The sequence below is a fragment of the Phacochoerus africanus genome, chromosome 2 (genome assembly GCF_016906955.1).
Source record: "Phacochoerus africanus isolate WHEZ1 chromosome 2, ROS_Pafr_v1, whole genome shotgun sequence".
Classification (NCBI taxonomy): Eukaryota; Metazoa; Chordata; class Mammalia; order Artiodactyla; family Suidae; genus Phacochoerus; species Phacochoerus africanus.
Window position 1 is genome coordinate 171619129 of NC_062545.1, and position 25724 is coordinate 171644852.

The following is a 25724-nucleotide window of genomic DNA, read 5'->3' on the forward strand; positions in this document are numbered from 1 at the left end:
AGTTTACAGAAGCAGATGTGTGGGGGAGGGGTGGTTAGGGGTAGTTGGCCAGGTTTTGCTTAGTCATCATGGCGGGGTCTCTCCTTTCTACATTTTTATCAGGACATTTTCTCCTACATCACGATTATCAGTAAAAACTCTTCATTCATTTTTACATTTCTCTACCCAGAGAATCTCTTAAGTTGACTTGCTTTGAATTGCAAGTAAATGTTTTAAACCCCCTGGGACAGAATTAATGGCAACTTTGGCTGTGGGTGTGACTACAGCAGGAAGTCACACCAGCCTCCTCCACACAGCCCCTGAGCCAGACACCTGAGCAGAGCAGTTTGAAGCAATAAGCTGATTCTATCAGAGGCAAGAGGAAGGAGCAGCAAATGCTGCTGGGGAGCTAGGGGAAGCTTTCACTTACTCAGTCAGTCCTTCGAGAAATAATTGTCAGGCTCCTTCTATGTGTCAAGTCTTTGAACAAGATAGATGAGATTTCTGGTCTCAGAATTCTATTTCCTGGTTCTAGCTGGAGACAGGCAATCATAAGTAAACAAAGAGATGAATAAGCTAGTTTCTAGTTCTGGCTGTGGCACAATGGGTTAAGAATCTGGCTGCAGTGGCTCGGGTAGATCCCCAGCCTGCTGCAGTGGGTTAAAAGATCCAGCATAGCCACAGCTACAGCTTGGATTCAATCCCTGGCCTGGGAACTTCCATAGGCCACAGGTGCAGCCATAAAAAGAAAATAAAAAATAAGCTAGTTTCTGATCATAACTGGGATATATAGAGAAATGACAGCATTCTGATCTGAGACATTGCAACCAAGTCTTGAAAAGTAGGCTGGAGGAGGAGGACAAGGATCCTGAGGCAAATCAAGTGAAATAAATCAGGGAGAAAACTACTGTGATATCACACGTGTAATCTAAAAATGCCAAACTTGTAGAAACAGAAAGTAAAATGATGGTTTCCAGAGGCTGGGGGTAGAGGGAAAGGGGAAATGTTAGTCAAGGGTACAAACTTCCAGTTTTAAGATGAATACTTTCTGGGAGTTCCCATTGTGGCTCAGTGGTTAATGAACCCGACTAGCAACCACAAGGATGCAGGTTCAATCCCTGGCTCGCTCAGTGGGTTGGGGATCCAGTGTTGCCAGGAGCAGTGGTGTAGGTCAGAGACACAGCTCGGATCCCGCATTGCTGTGGCTGCGGTGGAGGCTGGAGGCTACAGCTCAAATTCAACCCCTAGCCTGGGAACCTCCATTTGCTGCAGGTGTGGCCCTAAAAGACAAAAAGACAAAAAACAACAACAACAACAACAAAAAAAAACCATGAATACTTTCTGAGGATCCAACATACAGCCTGGTGATTATAGTTAACAATACTGTAGTGTTTGCTTGAAAGGTGTTAAGAGAGGCCATCTTGAATGTTCTCACCACAGGAGAGAAATGGTAATTATGTAACATGAAGGAGATGTTAGCTAACCATACTGGAATATATGTATATCAAATCAGCACATTGTGCAGCTTAGACTTCCACAAGGTTTTATGTCAGTTTTATCTCAGTGGAGCCAGACAAAAATTAATAACATATAAATAAGTAGATATGTATGAATAACACCATTAAAAAAAAGAAACTCAGGCACTTTTTTTTTAGGGGTGCATATGGAAATTCTCAGGCTAGGGGTCGAATCAGAGCTATAGCTGCTGGCCTACACCACAGCAACTTCGGATCTGAGCCACGTCTGTGACATACACCACAGCTCACCACAACGCCAGATCCCCAACCCACTGGGCAAAGCCTGGATCGAACCCACATCCTCATTGATACTAGTCGGATTCATTTCCCCTTCTTCCTTTTAGGGCTGCACCCCCACGGAATATGGAGGTTCCCAGGCTAGGGATCCAAGCTGTAGCCCCTGGCCTATGCCACAGCCACAGAAACGCCAGATCCAAGCCACGTCTGCAACCTACACCACAACTCACAGCAACCCCGGATCCTTTAACCCACCTGCGTTCTCATAGATGCTAGTCAAATTCGCTTCAGCTGAGCCACAGATGGGGCCTCCCAGACAGGCACTCTTATTCAGAGAGAAAGTTGGAGGATGCCTCCACCCTAGCACTGTGCTTTCCTCTCCTTTCCAGGAGGGGGCGCTAATGCACATAACAGCCAACCCAATCCACAGCCAACACCTGGAATTTTCTTCTGTTGCCACTACCCCTTTCTGCTTAGCTCCTCAAAAATTATGTAGCAATCTGGAGGAGTTCCAGTTGTGGCACAGCGGAAATGAATCTGACTAGGAACTACGAGGTTGCAGGTTCGATCCCTGACCTAGCTCAGGATCTGGTGTTGCCGTGAGCTGTGGTGTAGGTCACAGACATGGCTCGGATCCTGAGTGGCTGTGGCTGTGGTATAGGCCAGCAGCTGTAGCTCCAAGCTCCAATTAGACATGGCTCGGATCCTGAGTGGCTGTGGCTATGGTATAGGCCAGCAGCTGTAGCTCCAAGCTCCAATTAGACCCCTAGCCTGGGAACTTCCATATGCCACGAGTGTCACCCTAAAAAACAAACAAAGATCCTCTTTTATTAAACATAACCACAATACCGGTATCATAACAAATTAAATTAAAAACAATTCCTTAATGTATTCTAATTGTATGTATCTGTTTTTAAACATTGTATTTTCCAAATAATTTCAGAATTCCAGAAAACTCATTTTATTTGTTTGTCTTTTTAGGCCGCGCCTGAAGCATATGTAGGCTAGGGGTTAAATTGGAGCTGCAGCTGCCAGCCTACACCACAGCCACAGCAACACTAGGTCCTTATCCCACCGAGCAAGGTCAAGGATCAAACCTGTGTCCTCATGGATACCAGTCGGATTCGTTTCCGCTGAGCCAGAATGGGAACTCCACCAGAAAACTCATTTTAAATTTCAGTGTCTTATTTGAGAGTCTCATCTTAAGACTGTGTTTGGGAATAAAATGATAGATCACAGATTTAGCTAAAAGTTACCATTGAAAGCAGATTATCAAATAAATAATTGACCATTCTTAATGCTGAAGAAACAGTCTAATGACATAAAAGATCAGTAAAATAATAGCACTCATTTCCTTGAAACACTTTTTTCTATTAAATATATTTAAATGAAATGTTTATGATTTAATAAAATTAAATAATTTCATTACATATATTAAATTTAATTTAACATGAGTCACAATGCCTCTGACTTTACTTTGGTTTTACATACAAATGTCATAGTGTTTGTAGCATTTCGTACTTTGCTATTCATCATAACGTTTTTCCATACAACCTCCTCTTGATGGCAGGAAAAAAAGCCATTTGGGAAATGTGCCATAATTTATTAGCTGAAAAAAAACATATTCAGCTATTTCCAATGCATGACTGAAAACAACATTTTCTCATGTCATTGTGTTTGTGTAAGAAACTTCTAAATCCCTTTGAAGATACAAGGGAGCAAGAATATGTGAAGCCCGTGTTTGTGGAGTGCGTTTGCTGTATTCGGGGATGGCAGGAGACCTCGGCAGCCAGAGCCTGGAGCAGGCGGAAGACTGCAGCCCAGGCTGAAAAGATGGGCAGCAGCCAGTCCACCCCAGGACCCCTCTGGTGCCATTGCTTCTTAAGGAGAATTGCTTTGAGCATATGCTTTTTCTAAAACGTGACTCTGAAGAATAAATCCCCCATCTATGTGGAGAAGAACTGGATTTACCTCAATTTACCATCTTCACCAAATTAATAAATGTAGCTAGTGGAGAATATCATTAAACAGATCTTGCTGGAGTTCCTGTTGTGGCTCAGTGGTAACAAACACTATGGGTATCCATGAGGATGTGGGTTTGAGTCCAATGGGTTAAAGATCGATGTTGCCATGAGCTATGGTGTGGGTCACAGATGTGGCTCAGGTCCCGCACTGCTGTGGCTGTGGCACAGACCTCAGCTGCAGCTCTGATTTGGCCCCTAGTTTGGTGCCCCTGCACCTATGCTGCAGGTGTGGCAGTTAAAAAAAAAAAAAAAAAGCACACATAGAAAACAAAGTTTCCTACAAAGTAATCCTTTCACTTTCTAAGTGTTTTTGTAGTTTGAGTCTAAGAATATCCACCTTCTAGAAAAGCTAAGAACAGAAATGCCAGTTCAATGTGACTTTCCATGGCCTGGAATATCTGCTTTATCATTACAAGCTATCTAGAGACAGAATGGGTCTAGAGGAGATTTTCTTTACTAAATGTATGAAGGTGATTGTTTTAAAATATAATATTCCAATTTTTTTCTTCCCTTACCCTGACGCAGATACTTTTTCTTAAGATAGCCAGCTTATCTGCCTGGGTTTGAACCCCAGATCTGATACCTATTAGCTGTGTGACCCTGGAAAAGTCACTAAACCTGTCAGTCATGTCTGTAAAGAGGCTGATAATGACCATGCCTATCTGATATTGTTGTGAGAATTAAGTGAGTTCACACATGTAAACCTGTGTCTGGCATATAACGTTTTTAAGATATTCCTAATTATTATCATTAAAAGTCATATTTACTTCAAATTAGCTGGTCTTTCTTTTTTTTTCTTCTTTTTAGGGCTGCACCTGTGGCATATGGAGGTTCCCAGGCTAGAGGTCAAATCGGAGCTGCAGCTGCCAGCCCACGCCACAGCCACAGCAATGTCAGATCTGAGGTGCATCTGCGACCTACACCATAACTCACGGCAATGCCAAATCCTTAACCCACAGAGCAAGGCCAGGGGTCAAACCCGTGTCCTCACGGATCCTAATCCACTGAGCCACAACAGGAACTCCACTAGTCTTTTTAAAAAACATGAAAAACTTTAAGTATCTTAATTATGGCACATGCTCACTATTAAACATTCAAACAACACAGAAAATATTAAGAAAATAAAATAGTAAAATTCTCCTTCAGAGAAAACTGCTGGTACTTTGAGCATCCTTCCAGAAAGTTCCAGAGTCTGCAGATACACGACACAGAAGCTAATGTTGCCTGCCTGATGGGCTGGGTCTCCTCACGGAACTTTGTCATGGGAAGCGCTTCCTGCATCTGTGAAAACAGAGTGGTGACCTGTGGCCAGGAAAGCAGGAAATAACATGTTCTAGGCCAGTGGCTCCCCACCAAGGGTGACTCTGCCCCTCAAAGGGACATTCGGCAACGTCTGGAGACATTTTTGGCTGTCACAGTTGGAAAGAAGGGGATGCTATTGGCATCTGGTAGGCAGAGGCAGGAGAAGCTGCTAAACATCCTACAATGCACAGGACAGCCCAGCGCAAAGAAATATCTGGCTCAAAAAAGTCAGTACTGCCCAAGTTAAAAAACCCTGCTTTTAAGTTGTTTGATTTCTAGGAGATGATAAAGATTATGACCCGGAGGGTCAGTCAGCTAGAACACACCGGTCTGGTTGTGCCTATTGTTGAGCTTTTAAGATACTTCCGGACTGGTTTTAAAGAGCTCCGTGCCCGCCCTGCCCCTTGCCCAGGAGTTTCCCAGGGCAGTGCCAAAGGGCTAACAGGGAGCAGCAGAGGAGGGGCTCCAGGACCAGGCTCCCCCTGTGGATGGCAGCTGTTCTAATCCACCAGGGCCTGGCCTGAGCAGCTGCTAGAGATTCGGGCCCTCCCCTTGAGAAAAAAGGGCATGAGAAGCTTTTCATTCTCACACTTAGAAACACTGAAGGATTTCTTCATAAAGATTTCCTATTATTGGAGTTCCCCACGTGGCTCATCAGAGACTAATCTGACTAGCAACCACGAGGACGCAGGTTCAATCCCTGGCATCTCTCAGTGGGTTAAGGATCCAGCGTGGCCATGAGCTGTGGTGTAGGTCGTAAACATGGCTGGGATCTGGAGTTGCTGTGGCTGTGGCTGTGGCTGTGGCTGGCAGCTACAGCTCCAATTCGACCCCTAGCCTGGGAACCTCCATATGCTGCGAGTGTGTTCCAAAAAAAAAAAAAAAAGAGAGAGAGAGATTTCCAATTAGCTCTTTTTAAAAAAACTGAAAAGAGCTTTGTGTTATCCTGATTGTAACTGTAATACATGTTTATTATTAAACATTCAAAGGAAACAAGATTTTCTGATTCTGGTGAAAATTGCTGTGGGCAATAGCTGTGCTAGAGAATGGAGAAGCCCAGAACCTGGAGGCAGGAGAGAGAAAAACACTCATCACTCAGTATGGCACCATGAGGAGAGGCCCCCACGATGTGCGGCAGCCAATCGGATGTGTCCTGGACAGACTGCCTTTTTTTGGCCACACCAATGGGCCAGGGATCCAACCCACATCACAGCAGCAACCCAAGCCACAGCAATGACAACGTCAGATCCTTAACCCACTGAGCCACCAGGGAACTCTCCGGACAGACTGACTTTTGTCTGCTGGTCCTCGGATGGGGCGGGGTCCTCTCCTGTTGTGCTCAGAGCTTGGAAATGATTCTAGGAGAGAGACTTCGGTAGCCAAGAGCTGGGAAGCCGCACAGGGAATATCTGATGATTTCTAAATGTTATCTCGTGAAGGAAATAAAGAGGCTTTGTCGAGAGAAAGTTTCCTGCTGGTGCTGGCCTCTTGGAGTCCTGAACCTTCCACTCCCTGCTGTAGAAAAACTATTGACTAATTTGAGTGCTGCCAAGGAGAGTCTTGTGAGCTTTGGTCAGAAATTCACTCCCCAAGAGACACAAGCCATCCCGCTGTATCTGCTGTCTTGTAGCTGGGCTGAGGCAGACATGCTATGGGCACAGGTCAAGGAAAGGAGTACCAGAGCAGCACCACTTGCAGTGGCCGCATCACATTCCACTGTAGGCACGGAGCTTACTTTATTGAGCCAGTTGTCCACAGACAGGTGTTTTACTAAAATTGCCAGAGGGAACAACCATGTAATTAAATCTTTGTGAGATTTTCCCTGGGATGGCTTCCTGGAAATGGAATTCCCGTCCTGAGCTCCAGAGCCTGTGCACTCACCACTAGCTATCCCTTTCAGAGATAGTGAGGATACTGGATGAGGAAAATAATTTTAAAGAAATCCAAAAAATAACTACAAACAAAAAAAAAAAAGAAAAAAAATCCCAGAAGACATGTTCCCAGGACCAAATGCTGTGGATGATGAGGCTTGTCCTGAACCAGAAGCCCATGGCTGCCAGTATGCAAGTCATGCTGTCCAGCCAGTCCTTCCTGGTTGGCAGCTGAGCCATCCCAGGAAACGCTGCCACCCAATCCTACCCCTCCAACAGCAGAGCCCAGTCACCTTTAAGGCCTGGGACCTGGTGATACAGGATGTGACAGGCCCTAGACAGGCTGGGACAGGGGGCTTTACCTGCTGGGGTCTTCAAGGTCCAGAGGGAGGTCAGTTCTTCAGCTTTCATCATGTAACCCACCTCCCCACCCGCCCCAGCTCCCCCGCCTCTCCCCCCCCCCACCACTTCCAGGGAGTCAGAGGGAAGTTGCTGACCTGTCCCTGGGGGAATAATTGTATTAGTGATAAGGTGGCCTCTGGCGGCTTTGTCAGCAGATTCTAGGCTTTGGGCTGAGTAATCCTTTGGTGTCTGCCCCAGCAGCTGGTGGTCACTGATCGGGAGAGACTCCTCTGTCCCCTGGCCTGGCTGGGCTGGCATCTTTTCCCCCAGCATAGCCACAGCCCTGGCTGGGCCAGACCTGCCAAAGAACTGAGGGCCAGGGTGAGAGGGGAGCTCTGCTGGGATGAAAATGATGTGAGAGGCTCACAAAACAAAGTCAAAACAAACAGGACATGCACTGCTGCTGTCTTTTATTCTGGTGGATTTTTTTATGCTATACCCACTATAGAATAGCAGGAAAATAAGGACGAGTTAGAAATAGACTTCTGTCCCCTGAGCACCTTGTGATCCACATGCCTAGCTGAATTGAAACTCTGAATCTTCCATCAACTGAGGAGAGAAAGTTGACCTGGTGTGAAGTTTTAACATTAAGGATAATATCTGGCCCTGGAGGTGCCTCTAGAAAGAGAGCAGATGGATGGAGGAGTCAAGGTGGACTTCCTGGAGGAGGTGAGCCCTGAACAGGCCATGGAGCATGGGTGAGATTGGGCAGATAGAGCAGAAGGGGCAGGGCAGCTCAGATGGAGAACAGCAGAAAAAAAGACCTGCCAGGGGAAAGGTGCCCCCTCCATCTCCCTTTCCCCATCAGCTCTCCCCTCCATGACTCTGCCCCAATGCCTTCAACTCCTTCGCCAGGTCTTTCCCACACAAGTACTTGCTTGAAAGAACTGAGCCATGGGGCAATCCTGGTGGCACCTGGTCCCAGCATCTGCTGGTGGCTTCAAGGAAAATCCTATACCTGCCCAGACTGTCGCCATCTTTAATCGCAGCTGGGCCTCAGAGCTTCCCCCAAAGTCCCTCCCTGATTCCCTTTCCCAAGGCTGCTGCCTCAGACCTCACTCTCTCCAAGGCTCACCTCTGGGGACCTCTACCCCCTGTCCCACCCTACTCCCTTCCCCCTCTCACCTTGGGCTGTGCTCACCTCCTCTAATCCCACCACAACCCCCAGAGGCTACCCAGTTTAGAGAAGATGAAACTAAAACAGAGAGGCAGAATCACTTGCCCAAGCTCACACAGCCAGGAAGATATAAAACCAGGATCCGAGGGGAGGTGTGCCGATCCAGAGCCTGTCCTAAGCCCTGGGTTCTCTGATTCCTTCCCAGTGACCCCTCTCCAAGACAAAGCCATCCCTGACGTTTGCCCTGCACCCCTCAGTCTTGCTCAGCGATCTGGTATTTGACTTACATCCCACCTCCAACTTCCCTCTCTCTCCTGCCTCTTTCTCTGAGTCTCCCTTTATAAAAGGAACTCCCCTTCTCAAATATTTTTCTTTTAACATCACCCTTGACAGGAATAAAAAGTCTTTCCTCAGTGTCACCCTTCCTACCAAACCCTTAGCCCTGTCCCTCTGTCAGGGGACAGAGCCCAGCTTCCTGGTCCTCCCCACCTCACCCCCCAGGGCAGTCTGTCGCCTTCAGAGCAGCTCTCCCCTAGGTCACCAGCTGCCCCCTGCTACTAAGCCTGGGAGAGTGATGGCTCAGAGTCTTCTTGGAGAGTAGCATGGGAGTTTGGGAATTAGACCCAAGTTTGAAACCCCCATCTCCATCCCCAATCTCCTCCACCACTCTGCAGCTGTATGGCCTGGTGGGAATTGCTTAACGTCTCTGAGATTCAGTTTCCTGATCTGTGAGTTGACAATAATAACTCCTTTCTACGGCTGCTGAAGAGCATTTGGCTCTTCTTGCTTGCTCTCTCATCCGTGCTTATTCCTGGGGGTACAAATGACCTCATAGGACACTTGACCTGGTGGATGCCTCCATCCTTGAATCCTCTGCTGCCCTTGCTCCTGTGACCCGCATGGCCCAGGTTTTCCCTCTCAGCTCCTTTGCCAGCAGATCCTCCTCAGCCCAGGCTTCCAGGATTAGAGGTGCCCAGTTCAGCCATGGGCACTTTCCTCACTGCACACGGTGTTCTGGCCAGTTCCTCAATCCTGAAGCTTCAGGGACCATCTCTGTGTAGACAAGCTGGGGATAGGTTAGTTGGGGTCTGTGGAGTTGGTCTCGACCCCAGGACTCTGGGAGAAGCTCAGGGCAAAGACCCAGGCAGGAGTCTGGTATGAAGTGGTCCTGGAAGGGTGGAATGGTCTGCTGAGGCATCAGAGATGATGGTGGGGGCAGGAGGCAGGGAGGAATATAGTAAAGACATGTTCCAGAAGAAGTGTGAGAGGTGAGCTTTGGGAAGGAGGGACCTGTCAATCAAATTCAAGGGAGATGTCCTTGGTTTTGGAGGTTAGATGGAGCAGAAGACCTTGTAGTGGAGGGTCCCGAGGGGCTGGGCATCAGGAGGCGGATGGAGGCAAGAATAGAGGCAAATAGAGCCCAGGAAAGGCCTCGGCCCAGTGACCTCGATCTTCTGAGGCCCCAGAAAGCGGATTACCCTGCAAAGCCCCTGGAGCTGACTTCCCAAATCCCTAATAGTGCTTCTCTGTCACAGTGAGGGTTAACCCCACTTACATAAAGGCCCTGCACCACCCCCTCTAGTCCCTTAACTCCAAGGTCCTTCCAGGAGCTTCACACTGTCCCCTCTCTCCCTCAGGCTCTAAGGCTGGGCTAACCCCTGCCCCAGGCTCACCCAAAGGTGAGCCCAGGTCAGCTGAGGGTGTGTGGAGCCCTCCAGACCAACATGGGGCTTTCTGCTTGGCCTGGACATGGGGTGGGGGCAGAGGAGTTGGGAGAGGAAAGACTGCTTACTGAGGATTGCTCTGGGATCTTCTCAACCTTTTACCTGAGAAGTGGCATAAAAACAGCCCCCAGCATTTATTATGCTCCTACTAAATACTGGGCACTGGAACATTTTAACAACCATCTGACTTAGCTTCTCCAGCTACACTACAAGGCAGGTGCTGCTGTCACCCCTTTTTACAGGAGACTGAAACTCAGGTTAAATCACTTGCTCAGGGACACATGGCTAGCTGTGAGGGAGCGGAGATTTGAACTTGGGTCTGCCTCGGCCCTCTCCACACTCTCTGGGGGGCCCAAGACTTGGTCTAAGGAGATGCTGATGCCTGCTTCTGCCTCCCCTCAGAATAACCACTTGAGCTGGGTTGAGCTGGGAACACTGAGTCTGGGGACAGCTGAGGGACCATCCTGCTGAAATCAAATCAAGGGAGGGTGGGGAGGCCACCTGAGAGCCCATAGTCAGGGCCAAGGGCTGTGTCCTCACCCATCCAGTACTGCAGTGGACTCTCCACGCGAGGCCCAGGCCCCGTTACCTGCAGGCCAGCCCCTACCTATTTCCATGTGTGAAGGGAGCTGCCTCTGTGTGGGTATCTATGGGCTGTTCATCTTTCAGGAGTGGCCAGAGACCCTCAAATCCTGGGCCCTAAGCAGTCCCTTATCAGAGAAGCACTGAGGTGGAGAGCTGTACCTACCCAGGACCACGGTGAGCACACCCTGTGTGCTGAGCCATATGCAGTCACACACACCCCGGTCACACACTTGTCCCCAGATACACACAGTCCTGGGGCGAGTGGAGTCCGCATCCCCCTTCATGACTGGAACAGCATGAGAGCACAAGGCAGGACGGACCTGGGGAGCTGGGGCAGCCCGGGAGCTGGTGTGTGAGCAGCAGGACTGACCGGCTTCCCAGGGGCACCTTGGTAATGCCGCAGGTGTGGCCGGTTGATCCCCTGTGGAGACAGTAAAGATTAAGAGGATCATAAGCTGCGACCAGCACTGCCCTGGGAGAAATCTCCTCGAGCCAGAGCTGCTGCTGTGAGGGGAAGTTGGGGCAGCTCCTGAGTTTAGTCAGAGGGGACAGGAGGCAGGAGCACAGAGAGGAGAGACGAGGGAGAGTGACAAAGACAGAGGAGGAGTAGTGATAGAGGAGAGACGGGGGCACAAACAGGCAGAAGTTCAGAGGGGAAGCCCAAGGCTGGGCTTGGCCCAGTGATCCTGAGGCCTCCCTTAGGCAGGACGGTAGACGCTGCCCTGGGACTGGCCAGGACCAGGCCAATAGCTCCCACAACTTCCAACATGGCTGCAGCTGTGCCAGCGTCAGTGGCTGCCTCCAGGAAGGAGTCTCCAGGCAGGTGGGGCCTGGGGGAGGAGCCGACAGGTATGGCTTTCCTGGAGGTAGAATCTGGGCCCTTGGGGAGCAGAGTGTGGGCCAAAGGTTTGCAAAGACCATGAAAGGAGCCAGAGCAACTCACGCCAAGCCCCAAAGACTGTGGGAGAGTGTGAGGAAACCTACTGGCAAACCCAGAACCCTAGAAATGGTGGCGGGGGTAGGGGGGGGTGGTCAGGTTGACAGCTGAGCAGATAGGGGAGGAAAGGAGAGAGAAGCGCCTTGAGGGACTGGGAGCAGAGTTCCCTAGAGGTGGTGTCAGAAATGCTTTTGTGCCTGGTGGAACCTGAAGCCACCTGCAGACAGAGGGAAGAGGAGGGGTGCAGAGAGAAAACTCTTGTTGAGAACTGGTCATGGAGAGAGGGGAGAGGAGATGGGGGGCTTCATAAGGGAGATGCTTTTCTAGATTTGGGGGGGGACATGGGTGTGTCTAAACACGGGTGAGTAGGAACCTGGGGCCAGGAAGGGAAGGGAGGTGGAGGGGTTCCTGAGGAGGTGGGAAGGGGTATAGTACCTACCCGCTTCCCCTCAGGCACAGGACCCTCGCTCCAGTGTCGCGTGTGTGGTGACAGCAGCAGTGGGAAGCACTACGGCATCTATGCCTGTAATGGCTGCAGCGGCTTCTTCAAGAGGAGCGTGAGGCGGCGGCTCATCTACAGGTGAGGCAGGGCAGGGCGCCCACCTGGAGGAGCTCTGGCCTCCCGTCCCTGTAGATCCCCGGGAGGGATAGAGGATGTTCAGGGAAGAAGGAGCTGAGGCAAACGTGTCCAAAGCACACCACCCAGAGCCTGGGTGGGAGCCTGACCCCCCGGGGCTCCCCTCCACCGGCAGGTGCCAGATGGGGGCAGGGATGTGCCCCGTGGATAAGGCCCACCGCAACCAGTGCCAGGCCTGCCGGCTGAAGAAGTGCTTACAGGCGGGCATGAACCAGGATGGTGAGTGGGGAGCCCACGTGGAGAAGCGGGGCAGAAGTGATGGGGGTGTGTGCTTGACCCACAGGGTGTCTGACCCTTCTCGCCTCCCCCCCACGGCCCCCCCCCCCAGCTGTGCAGAATGAGCGCCAGCCAAGAAGCACCGCCCAGGTTCGCCTGGACAGCAGGGAGTCAGACCCAGAGCACCAGCTGGAGCCCCTGGCAGCTCCCTCGACCCCGGCAGGGCCCAGCCCCCGAGGCCCCATGCCTGTGTCTGCAGCCAGAGCCTTGGGACCCCAGGCCCTCACACCTCCAGGGCACCACCACTTCATGGCCAGCCTGATAACCGCTGAAACTTGTGCTAAGCTGGAGCCAGAGGATGGTGAGTGGGAGGATGGCTGAGCTCCTCGGACCTTCCTTTATCCCACACCCCGGCCCCTGAGCACTCCCTGTTCCCTGATGCAAAACCTCCTCCAACAGTGGATGAGAACATCGATGTCACCAGCAATGACCCCGAATTCCCCTTGTCCCCATACTCTTCTTCCTCCTCCCCCTGTGGCCTGGACAGCATCCATGAGACATCGGCTCGTCTGCTCTTCATGGCTGTCAAGTGGGCCAAGAACCTGCCTGTGTTCTCCAGCCTGCCCTTCCGGGATCAGGTAGACCCCCTGGGGGCCCAAGGAGGTCAGCTTGGCTGGGGGCGCTTCCATCCCTGTGCATGTGGCTGCAAGGTGGTAGCCAGGGATGTGATGTTGGAGGTGCTACATCTCTGGGCAGTGATGATGGTTGGGGTATGCACCTAGGGGACAATGGTGGCCAGGGGACACACAGGGACCAGGAATTTGAAGGCCATGTCTCTGACCCTCTGGTTCTTTCCTCTGAGACAAACGCTTGGACCCTACAGATGCTCTGTATGTCACTGGGTGGTCTGCACACCCTAAACAGCATGAGTGGGCCAATCTGGGCTCCCTTAGAACACAAAGACCCCTGATTTGGGGCTTAAGATTCAGCCCAGCCTCTTTACCTTTAGGACACCCCTCTGGGATTCTCCTGAGCAAGAGGACCTGTCATAGTGAAGTCAGGAAGACAGGCATACTGAGGCTGGGACTTTAGCCAGTGGTTTGGACAGAGCAGCTCAGAAGCCAGGCTGAATCTACTGAATAGACTCAATATAGGGTGCTGGTGGGGAGGGTCCCTATGGCTGCCCAGCTTCCCACGGCTCCATGCTTTCCTTAATGTTCCACTTGAGGCTTTGGATGGATCCCATGAGAGTATGTGAGAGCCTAGGCATCTGGGCCAGGTGGTGCCACGTTCCAGAACCCCTGGCTGATGTCAGGCAGAGGTCAGAACATTCCACACATGGGGGTCCAGCTCTTCCTTTCCTAGAGCACCTGAGAAGGAGGCAGAGGTTCCAGGCTGAGCCAGAAGAGGGAGCTGTGTATCAGCCTTCACACCTGCCCCCTCTCTGGGCACAGGTGATCCTGCTGGAAGAGGCATGGAGTGAACTCTTCCTCCTTGGAGCCATACAGTGGTCTCTGCCTCTGGACAGCTGCCCACTGCTGGTTCCGCCTGAGGCCTCTGCGGCTGGCAGCTCCCAGGGTCGGCTGGCGCTGGCCAGTGCAGAGACTCGTGTCCTGCAGGAAACTATCTCACGGTTCCGGGCTCTGGCAGTGGACCCCACGGAGTTCGCCTGCATGAAGGCCCTGGTCCTCTTCAAACCAGGTAGCTGAGTCTTTGCCCCAGCCGTGGAGGAGAGTGGTTGGGGATGATGAAGGGGAATTCTGGTGGTTTCCTTCTGCCTCTCACTTTCCCTCCATCACCCACATAAATGCGGAAGTGTGCAGATTTCTTCCCTCGGGGCAGGAGGGGAAGCGTGCAGGGCTGGGCTCAACCCTCTCCCCAGGCCCTGCAGACTGTGAGGTGGGCAGAGGGACCAGGAGAGAAGCTCACTGCTGCTGTTGCTTTCCTCCAGAAACACGGGGCCTCAAGGATCCTGAGCACGTGGAGGCCTTGCAGGACCAGTCCCAAGTGATGCTGAGCCAGCACAGCAAGGCCCACCACCCCAGCCAGCCTGTGAGGTGACCTGAGCCCATGCCTCCCTGCCCTTCTATCCCTTCAGCTCTTCTCCCCCCTCCCCACCTCTCTGACATCATCTCAGGAATGCACTGACTAGAGAGCACAAGGATCTCAGTGCAATCTGCACATAGCCAACATCTTCTGCGTACCAGGCACCATGCCAGGCCCCCGGGTAGGGACCAAAATGGGCATAAAGCAAACTGGCCGACTCTCAGGAATGCAAGCAAAGTGACCACGCTGAAGGTGAGGACCAGCCTAGTCAGGTAGTGAGGGCTGAATGTATCTGAAGGAGACAGAGACCCACTGGGAGTGGGGTTGCAAAGCAGGGCTAGGAAGGACTTTGTGGAGACAGGGCTGGACTTGGAGAAAGATAGGGTTTAAAAAAAGTGAAATCATCATTTACAAAGAGAAGAGAGGCAAATATACATGTGTTCTTAGGACAGAAGCCCAGTTTGGAAGTTATGACAGATGGCTGCCAGTGAGGAGGAGGGGGACTAAGCCAGAAGGGCACTCTGGCACCAGCCTGTTCAGGACTTTGAAGGCCAGCCAAAGGCCATCTCCCATTTGGCAGGCAGAGGGGAGCCACGGCAGTTTTTGGAGGAGATTGTGGTACACAGAGCTGGACTTCAGGCAGATTGGCATGGCAGTGAGCACAGAGCCTGCAACCAGGGAGGGAAGCAGACAACTACCATCATCCAGGAGGGTCCATGGAATTTTGTTCTTTGAGAGTGGAAAGGCAATGACAGATGTGAGAGCCTCCGGGAGTGGGCATGGGCCAGACCTGCCCACTTGAGTGGATAGAAGGAACAAAGAAAGAGGGGAAAAGAGGTAGTCAAGAAATCAAAAGGAAAGTCAAGAGGAAAACAGGGGAGGGGTGCCCAACTGCTGAGTGCCCCTCACTTGGCTCTCATAAAAGAAAGCAGAACAAGGGCAGCAGATAATGGGGAGGTGGGGGAGGCTTTCCGGGGACCTTCCTGGAGCAAGCTGAGTGTGGAGCTGCCCCCACTCTGAAGCAGCCTCCTTGACACCAGGCACTGCCCCCGGGTGTCAGTCCTCATCCCCAAGGAAGGTCTGATGCCCCTTCTGTCTCTTGGGCCTCACCATCCACCTTCTCTGCATTGGGGACCCATGCCTTGGCAAATGGTTCTTATTTAAACCTACACTTATTTTTTTTTCTGGATGAGTATTTCAGCCCCCCAAATTAAGCTTCAATTTCAGAACATTTTCATAATGGTTATTCTATCATCCTAGGTGGCTTACACAGGGGAGTTGTTCATATATGGGGCCACACCCGAGGCATATGTAAGTTCCCTCCTAGGGGCTGAATCGGAGCTGTAGCTGCCAGCCTGAGCCACAGCCATAGTAAGGCCAGATCCGAGCTGCATCTGTGGCCTACACCACATCTTGTAGCAACACCAGATCCTTAACTCACTGAGCGAGGCCAGGGATCAAAACCGCATCCTCATGGATACTGTTCAGGTTCTTAATCTGCTGAGCCACAATGGGAACTCTGGGAGTTCATATTCTCATTCAAATATAGATGATATTAGTCTTTCTCATTAGAATCATGATATATGGTTAGTAATAATATGCTCACATATTAATGCATATAATTTCTCACTTTACAATTTTTTTTTTTTTTTGGTCTTTTCTAGGGCCCCACCTTCGGCATGTGGAGGTTTCCAGGCTAGGGATCTAATCAGAGCTATAGCTGCCGGCTTATGCCACAGCCACAGCAACACAGAATCCGAGCTGCGTCTGCAACCTACACCACAGCTCACGGCAATGCCGGATCCTTAACCCACTGAGCGAGGCCAGGGATTGAACCCACAACCTCAGGGTTCCTAGTCAGATTCATTAACCACTGAGCCACGATGGAAACTCCTCACTTTACAATCTTTATGTGTAATAAATGATATTCACTGTTTTCATCACATTCCTCAACTAAACATTGGAGGATCACAGCCGGTCAGGTGTTGGTGAATGGGACCTTTCCTCAAAATTCCTCCTTACCCTCCCTGGGTACCTCTCATCCTTTCCTTCCCCCTTCTGCCTTTCTTGGGACAGCACTGCCCTCAGGACTCATGCCCAGAAGCTTATAATCAAACTGATGGTGTCCTCTCTCCTGCTCAGGTTTGGGAAATTGCTCCTGCTTCTCCCATCTTTGAGGTTTCTCACTTCTGAACGTGTTGAGCTCCTCTTTTTTCGCAAGACCATAGGGAATACCCCAATGGAGAAGCTCCTTTGTGATATGTTCAAAAACTAGTGGAGGTGGAAGTAACACTTTGGAAAACCAACTGAAGCTAAACACTTGCCTACACTTTAACTCAGCAACTGCTCTCACAGGTGTGTGTCCCTAGCAGCAATGTCCACCAAAAGATAGTACAAGTGTGTTCATAGCAGCTTTTTTTCATAATAGCCCCAAACTGTACATTGAGAGTAGAATGGATTAATAAATAAATCATGGTGTATTCATGCAATGGAAAACATCAATAAAACAGAATGAACCATCAATAATATGTGGCAACGTGGATAAGTTTCAGAGACATAAATGTTGGACAAAAGCATTCAGGCAACAAGTTCCACTTATATAAAGTTCAAGAACAGCAAGACTAGCAATGGTGGTAAAAGTTGGAATAGTCCTTACCTCCGGGGTGGGGGTGGAGTTGATTGGGAAGGGGTCTGAGAGAGCCTTCAGGTATGCCAGAAATGTTCCTTATTTTGATCAGGTGTTGATTTTGCAGTTTTTTTTAATTTTATTGAAGTAGAGTTGGTTTACAATGTCATGTTCATTTCTGGTATAAAGCAGTGATTCAGTTATATATATGTATGTTATATATATTCTTTTTCATATTCTTTTCTATTGTGTATTATATGATGGGTTTCACAAATTTATTCATTCATAAAAATTGAGCTGTGCACTTTAAATTTGTGCACTTTATTGTTAGGCCTCAAAAAAAAAAAAAAAAGTGAAAAAACATAAACAGGAAAATGAAGGTGGCCAAGGCTCTCCCTTTGAGGGCACCGAAGCTGTGAGCTCAGGGTCTTGAGTTCCATCTGGTTTCCACTTGAGTAGGAGTCCAGGTGCCATGAATTCAAACCCAGTGAAGAATCTCCCAGAGGATTCAACAACCCAACTTCTCTCCATCTTGCTCTTCTTCATCCTTCCTCACCTCTCTATAAACAAAGGTGAGCATCCTACACCTCAAAACAAGGCAGCCGCGGGTGCTTTTTGTGAAGGGGACTCTCCATCTCTTCTTAATTCCTCATGGAAAACCAAAGTTCAGACAAACCTCATCCTTTTCAAAGACAGATCCAGAAAACCTAGAAAATAATTTTTATAAAGTTAACGTATATCAGGAACTTCATACAGCAGGCAGTGAACTGAACACTGAATGTACATTGTTATTTAACCCTCAGACGAACTCTGGCAAGGGACCAGTCATCCCCATCTATAAACAAAAAAGCTGAGGCTTAGAGAGGACTCAAAAGCTTAGTGCGACTCTACTTAACTTTGGCACTGCCTCTTCCCCGTGGTCCTCTGCCCCTGGAATCAGTGAACAATTCTGTTGCATTTTCCATCTTCAAAGAAGACATGCTAAGGCCAAGAAGTCAAAGGTCATGTAAGAAATCTGTGAAATCCTAGAGGTTCCCTGCCCTTTGGCCTTTTTTGAATTCTCCTAGTTACCCAGAGATATCTTGGCCTGATGAAGGATGGTTCAGTTCCAAACACACTGCTCTGGATGTGATAACAGCTGGGCAGGTGCCCAGAGAGGAAAGAGTATGGCAAATACTGCCCAGCTGAAGCCCTTCCCACTTAAGCACGCAACCTACTCAAGTAGTTATATGGGTCCTGTAAAGTTTATAATGCCATTATAATATCCAATTCCCTATCAAAAGTTTTATCCATAAGGTTTAAAGGCCCACATACAGAAAGCCTAAGCAAAGGCATGTTAGCGAGAAACTTGGTTGAAATATCACCAAATTGGTCCTGAATATTATCCTACAGTTTTGCTTTTAAGAACATGAGACTGCAAAGGCAGCCAGCTGCAGTTCACAGGCTGGAATGTGTGAACACAGCAATTACACATTAGGAAAAAGATTGCTTGGGGTCTCCAGGAAGAAGTCTTGGGGAATTAGAGGAGGTACATATGCTGAATTAGCTGCTGCCGACCTGGCATTCGTACCCCACCCCTGCACCCCTTAAGGCGCTTGTCTTCACTGCAGAGACGTCAGGAAGTACATTTCTCAGGATCCCTGTCCCCCACCATTTGCTCCTGGAAGGAAAGCAATCACGTGAGATTTGTGAAGAAAATGAGAAGCCATTGTTCTCTGGAGGCAGCGGCAGTCAGGTGTGTGGGAAAGTGGGGGTCTCATAGCAGCCTTCTTTAGAGCTGCAGTCGCTTTCAGGCAAGCTCTTGAGAACTTTAGAACTTTTGGTTCAGATCTGCTGGCTTTCTCGACCTTGTGTGGGAGTTTCCTCTGACCTGTTTCCCCAGTTCTTCCAATGTTTATGTTAAACCCTTAACTCCTATATTAAGTCCCTTGTACCTGAAATATACTAAGTGGCTTCTGTTTTCCTAATCTGGCTCTCAGTTGATCCCAGGATTTATTCAACCTGTTGCTGTAAACTGGCTCCACTGAAATTCAGATGGGTAACAGCTCTCTTCCATTGCCTGTAGGGCCCTTGCCAGGAGAGGGGGTGCTTTGAAACTCTTTTCTTCCCTCAATGCCAGCAGTGTCTTGACTGTGAAGTACACAGAAGTAGCCTCTGTGGGCTCTTTTGGACTTTTCTTTTCAATTGCAATTTTTAGATTTGTGAGACACTTCTCCTCTTCACCCTTCGGGGAGAACTTAAAAGGTAAGAAGACAGAGAGAGACTCCAAGACGCCAAGAAGGACCCATTTCAAATTAATACATATAACCGGGTAGTGGAACCCAGCTATTGTGGGTGACTAGTCTCAATTTGGTGGACACCACTGATTTTCCCCACTAGGATGCAAGCTCCACAGGGGCAAGGGGTTTGTTTACCAATGTACTCCAACACCTGGAACAGTGCCTGTGGAGCTCAATCAATATCTGTTGAATGAACGGCCACACAGAACTGGGAAGTGACATACTCCTCAGAGTACGGAATGCCTTACAAGATTCAACAGGTACTACATGTGTCTCATCTATGTTCATGGTTATGTCCTTGGCTCCAGGATGCTGTGTTGCTACCCAGTCTAGGAGAAAGAACAATTTAAAAAAAAAAAGGCAAAACTCTGGTCTGCACCTCTTTAGAATTCTCTTCTCGTCTTCACAATTGGAAAGGTTTGTTGTGGATTCAATAATCACAGGGGCAACTTTTAAAAATGGCACTTTTAGGTTTTATTTAGCCAATTAAGGAAGTCTTAACCCACTATCCTTATTTCATTGTACATTTAATGCAAAATGTGAATGTAAACTTAACGTTAAAAGAACATGTAAGGATGATCTCAGAATTTTAAAAATTGAATAAATTTGACCTTAGGGAAAAATTGACTCCCCCCACCCCCAATTCCACCTTAGACTCGATTCAACATTTGGGAACCCTGATCTCATTCAACCCTCTCATCTGAAATATAAGTGTGGGCATCTCTGGTTAGGTGCTGGGGATCCAAGGGTCAGCAAGAAAGGCTCACCTCTTGCATGCAGAAGCCTAATCAAAGTTTCTTGATGCCACAAATACTGGGGGCTGTTGAGAACACAAGACATCAAGCCAGTTCAAAGGGGAAGAGGAAATTTCCAAGTAGAAACACCTTTTATGCTGAGACTTGAGAGTCAGAGGAATTATCCAGAGAAGCAAACCCCAGGGAGAGAAGAGTGCAGTGGCAGAGCAAAAGGATGCACAGGGCCCTCCTTGAGCATCTCCTGCTACTTCTTCATGGCCTCTTTGATGGGGATCCTCAGTGTAGGTTTATTGCCTTCCCTGCCCACCTACCTCTGAGCTGACTCTTGAAGTCTTGACAGCTTAGCATCCATTACAGAAAACTCAGTTTGAATCTCACCTTCACTTGAATTCTATTGAGTTCCAATAATTACCACCTCTATATTTGTCGATCTGTGGCTCAGTCCTTTTCTTAAAAAAAAAAAAAAAAGTCACTTTAACAAAAAACATTGTTATTCCTTGTGTTTGTGTTGAAGTAAGTTGGGATGAGAGCCAGGATGGTCAGAAAACAAACCACACCGTACTGCTACTTTTGGAAGCTTTGTTCTTTAATGAGCCATGAAGTGATCTGTTCATCAAGCTGCTCTTGTGTAGCCATACAGTGCATATTTTGAGTGACATAAACTGCACTTTATACAACTGATGATGTCTCCCCGACCCCCCCCGCCCCCCCACAAAAAATAAAAATAAAAAAGAAATTACAGTGCCTGCTGATTGCATCAGGAATATAATCAGTTCTGTGGGTGAGACAAATCATTCTTCTTATAGAATTATTCTGTTAAACAGTAAAATGATATTATATTTCACAGGATATGTCCTTTAACAATACAGTCTTACACAGTCTTTTATAAATTTATACTCAGCATACTTATAAATTACTTTAAATCCATTAAAATAATATAATATAATCTTGTAGTCCACACCTTTCCCTTAGTAAATATAATTACTTGGTTCAAAAGGTGCAACTTTTATATAACCTAAGAGGGCTGATAAATAAGCATAAGGTATGACTGGATAGCAAGGTGAGAGACCTCTTTGGGCTTTTTGGTGAACAGTTTCAACCAAGGGACCAACAAGACCTAATAAATTCACCTCCACAATCATTGATTTGCCCTTTACCACCAAATCAAATGTGGAAGTGGTTAATGGTATTTTAGGAGCTTAGAAAGAAGACTCCCACAAACATCAAGGAATTATACTACCAAGGCTAGCATGGTATTAGGGGACAGTGCCAACTATCACGAAATTAAGAGGAGCTGTCACATTACAGGTAGACAAACACATCAGTCAACACAGAATGATGCTGTCCAGCTCCCCACCAAGGGGGGTTAGAAAGAGGAGAGAGGAGGATGAGGGAAGTCATCTGGTCTTTCTTAAAATTAACTCTTAGCTTTGAACACATCCTGAGAATACTTTCTTCTCTCTGGTTTACCAAAGTGTTTGTACCAAAGTGTTTGTAAAAGGTACACATTCACTAGTTATAAACGATGGCCCATAGGCACTGATGTGGACCTGCAGAATCTTGCTGGACATCCTCTTTTCAGCATGGTTCTGGGGTCCTCTGTTGGTGAAAACAACCCTAACCTCTCATGGTGATGGGATTCTCTGATGGTGAAAACAGCCCTATCGTGGTGGAAGACAAGTCCCCACTAACCTGCCAGCAAGGTGAGAAAGATGTGGCTGGTTTCCAAGGCATGAGAAGGTTGGGTTCTTGTATTTCCCACCCCCTGACCTCAGGTCCCTTGGTCTCTGCAAGGCTCTATGTAAAAGGCTGTATTTCCTTTGTTTTCGGAAGCTCAGAGTGGTAAGATAATTAAAATGGTAGGAAGTACAAAGTGCATTACAAACTAAGCATGTCACCTTCCTAAATCCTTCTGGTATTTGCTTCACTTTGCGATACACAATGTGATCCTAAAATTATACTTTTCTGCTTCCATTACATTTTCCATGATATGGGATACATTGGTTTTAACGGGGAGGATTAAAAATCCAGGCTCTGTTTGGGGCTGGGAATGTGTACTGAGAAGAGAAGGCTCTGCATTTTAGAGTATGGGCTCCAAATGTGGGGCTGCCCCACTGCTGCCATGCAGGGCATCTGAAATCAAAGAAAATGAGCAAAGGAAGAGTAACGGGAAACACAAATCTGACACATGTTAAGGCTAAAGATCTTAATCGTTATGTGGGAACATAACTTAAACCACAGAGGGGACCAGTTAAGACCAGAGGGAAGGATATAGAGCACTTGGTTCTGACAGTTTTTAAGCGTTAGGGCTTCATCTCCTTGCCAGGCCAACAGCGCCTGTTATCCTGTGAGAACAGCAGCTTGCTTTCCTTCAAGGGAGGGTTCCACACTTGCTCTCCATTCTCATAATTGCGTGCATCTCCCCTCCCCCACCCTCCATTCTGGGAGCTGGTTAAATGACTAGAAATCCACAAATCTAGCAACTGAAAAAAAAATATTTATTTAATTTTATCCAAATTCAGGTTTTAGGTCCCTGAGAAAAATTATAAAGTCTCTTAACATCCATCACTTGGTTCCTATAAAGTGACCTATATGAAGTTTTTTAACTGCCAAAAACTTATTTTGCAAAACAACAACAACAACAAACAAAAAAATCCACAAAGACTTAGAGGGGAGAACATATACCAAGATGTGTTCCCCAGGCCATTCCTCTGGGCCAAAGAAAACTATTCAACAGGGGTAATCTCTTTTTTTGTGTGTGGATTTAAACAATGTTCTGGAGCAAGTGGAGAGCAGTAGTCAATACCAGCTGACGACCACCCTCTCAAGGAAACCAGGAAAGACCGCGGCCAGCACGGGGCTCCACTGATCCCCACGCTGACACAACCACGCCGAGGGAGTGGGTCTTCCTCTAGGACACTCTCTGAACTTCAGATCTTTAAAGGCTTTACCTTTATGACTCCTCTGGACAGCACGAACAAGGTGGCAGATGTTTGCGGGATGCAAAATCTAACATTTACTCACTAACCATCATCATTCTGGAGATTTTAAAAGATTCCTTTTCCGAGGTCATTTCTCAATCCAAACCAGGGAGAGGTTAAGCCTCCTGTACCTGTAGCTGCCACTGAGAATGATGTTCCATGTCTGGCCTCTGGGGCTCGACAATAACCACGGAGGCAGTGGCATGAGGTTCAGTGTTGTGTAACAGGAGAGACTCTGCCTTAACACAAGTCTTAATATTTCCATAACTTCACATCAAGCAAGTATGAAAAGGAGAAATAACCAAAATTCAGTTACAGATGGTAAATTAGCTCTTTCTTAGAACAGTGCATGTGGCAGTTAGACAAATTGCATTTAGTTAACTTTAAAAATAAACATTTTCACATACTTATCTCAAGGGTATCATGTTTCATTTTCCATATATTATAAATAGCAAAAACAGATTTCTAATCCCACAAATGCTAAGAAGCTTAAAATGCTTTTATCACTCAGGTACATGGAGACACCCAGTGCTGAGAAAGATGGCCTGACTTTTCCCTCCACCCAGCGATGAGTGGCTCTCACCACCATGTCCAATGGCCCTAATCTGTGGGAAGAAATTCCATGGGGAGGAAGAAAGCATACGGTTAGAAAGAAATATGCATACTTTACATATATATTTACAGTAAACTTCAGTAACCAGAATATTAACAAAAAATAGCTTCAAGTAGTCCTTGTTTTTTGTTTGTTTGTTTTTTTCATCTATTTAATACTGATGGTCTGAGGAAAAGAAGATAAAAGTTAGATGGGTGGTATTTAAAACTTTTATTTTTGGCAGCTCTCTGTAGCACTTATCATGCAGTGCTGTGTGTAAATGTTTGGGGAGCAGTGATTAAATGGTCACATTACTTGTCTGAGCTCATGGTGGAAATTCACCAGCAGATAAATAGGTTCACATATGCTTTTTAGTTTAATCTATACAAAGAGAAAAGCCTGGATGGATTAGGATTAAACCCTCACGTTTAGGGATCACCATGTCTCTGGGACATTTAAAAGGTATTAGAGGAACCTGATTCTAGGATCGGGGAATTTAAGAAGAGTGTGGCTACTGAACTTTAGCCCATGCAATATATTTGGCAGGAACTAACTAGGAGTTAAACCAGCATTGATTATTATGACATCAAACATCCTCAAAAAACCAAACACATATTCTCTTCTTCATTGTGTAACCACAGCTGTCCAAGACATGCTCAGATGGCTTAATGGAGACAATTACTTTTTTACTTTCCCCAGAATATAACACGGAGTGTTTTTCAAAAATCTTAAAATAGAGGGCTTAGGCTTTTTGTTTATAAATCCTTGGAAAAAAATTATATTCTACCCCAGCTCCTAACTATCCCAAAATAAACCCAAAGGCTTTTGCTTTCATGGTTAAGAAAGATCTCTGTATTTTTTTTGAATGTCAGAAATCAGTGGGTCCCTCTGGCCCACAATGTCCCCCTCCCCAGTTCCACACTCACCTCTGGGAAGGGAAAAGAGGAGGGAGGAGAGGCAACTACAAAGACCTCCACAACTGACCCAAATCCCCAGGCCCTGGGTGCTTTTCTTAGTGAAATCTCTAGTGAAATACAGCAGCCAAGGCACAGCTGGCACCATCCCTAGCAGGCTTCAAAGAAACCTTTCCAATTCAGCAGGAGGCCCAGGAAGATAGCACACAAGGTCTTGGTTGTATGCTTAGGCAAGAGGTAGGACCACAGTTAGGATAGACATTGTGGACCAGGTGATGAGAACAGGCCCCAAAGATGAGATGTGTTTACCACTCTGTAGTCATAAAGGGACACACATCTGCCAGTTCAGACCATAAACTCATTATTTCCAAAGAGAGCTAGCTGTTGGGTGGAGCTGCAATCTGGGTCCACTGTTTTTCCACGGCCAGACACAACTGCCCCCTCTGGGGTCTCTTTGGTTTTCTGAGGTGAGTTTTTCACATTCTTTAATTTTTGTTTGCCCTTTTCAGGGTTGAAGGTTCCTCTGCTGATGAACTGAGGCTTGTCTTCTAGGCATTTGGTCTGGCCCAATTGTCCTTCCATTCCCAGGGCCTCACCAGCTGAGGCAGCTCGGTAGAATGGAGATTTGGAATAAATCTGAAATCGTTTTCTGGTCCCATGAGAAGATGAAGTGTTAGATGAACATAAAGAAGAGATCGAAGAGTCCACTGAATCCAGGGAGTCTTGCTGCTTTTTCAGCTGTTTCCGCAACTTGCTTGAAGGTTCAGACTTGCCAACTGCCTTCAGGGAAATAAGGGCTAAGCTTCTCTCTGATTTAAGAAAGAGACCAAAGCTGTAAATTACAGTTCCCTCTAAAGAAAATAATTATGTGATGAAGAGTTGTCACTGTTCACATGCAAAGGTGGGTGGGCTAAGATCTGGAGGGTCCAGGTTGACCTACTTTGTGCAGAGTCACAACTTGAGAAGAGCTTACCACCCATTTC

General features: G+C 47.7%; 2 protein-coding genes across 9 annotated transcripts in view; one reads left to right on the forward strand and one right to left on the reverse strand.

Moving 5' to 3' along the window:
• The first annotated feature begins 11364 nt into the window (after positions 1-11364).
• On the forward strand, positions 11365-17098 carry NR2E3 (nuclear receptor subfamily 2 group E member 3). Its single transcript, XM_047767213.1, has 8 exons — positions 11365-11607; positions 12149-12275; positions 12448-12551; positions 12661-12909; positions 13008-13186; positions 14003-14249; positions 14500-14605; positions 16737-17098. The coding sequence occupies exons 1-8, from the start codon at positions 11526-11528 to the stop codon at positions 16867-16869; spliced, it is 1227 nt and encodes a 408-aa protein (XP_047623169.1). The 5' UTR covers positions 11365-11525; the 3' UTR covers positions 16870-17098.
• A 3721-nt stretch (positions 17099-20819) lies between these two features.
• The window catches only part of MYO9A (myosin IXA), a 235527-nt gene continuing 230622 nt past the window's right edge, over positions 20820-25724 (reverse strand). For all 8 annotated transcript variants that reach the window (XM_047767208.1, XM_047767209.1, XM_047767211.1 and 5 more), the window contains one exon: positions 20820-25550. In XM_047767208.1, coding sequence (XP_047623164.1) covers positions 25087-25550 — 464 coding nt within the window. In that variant the 3' untranslated portion in view covers positions 20820-25086. The remainder of the gene's footprint in view (positions 25551-25724) is intronic.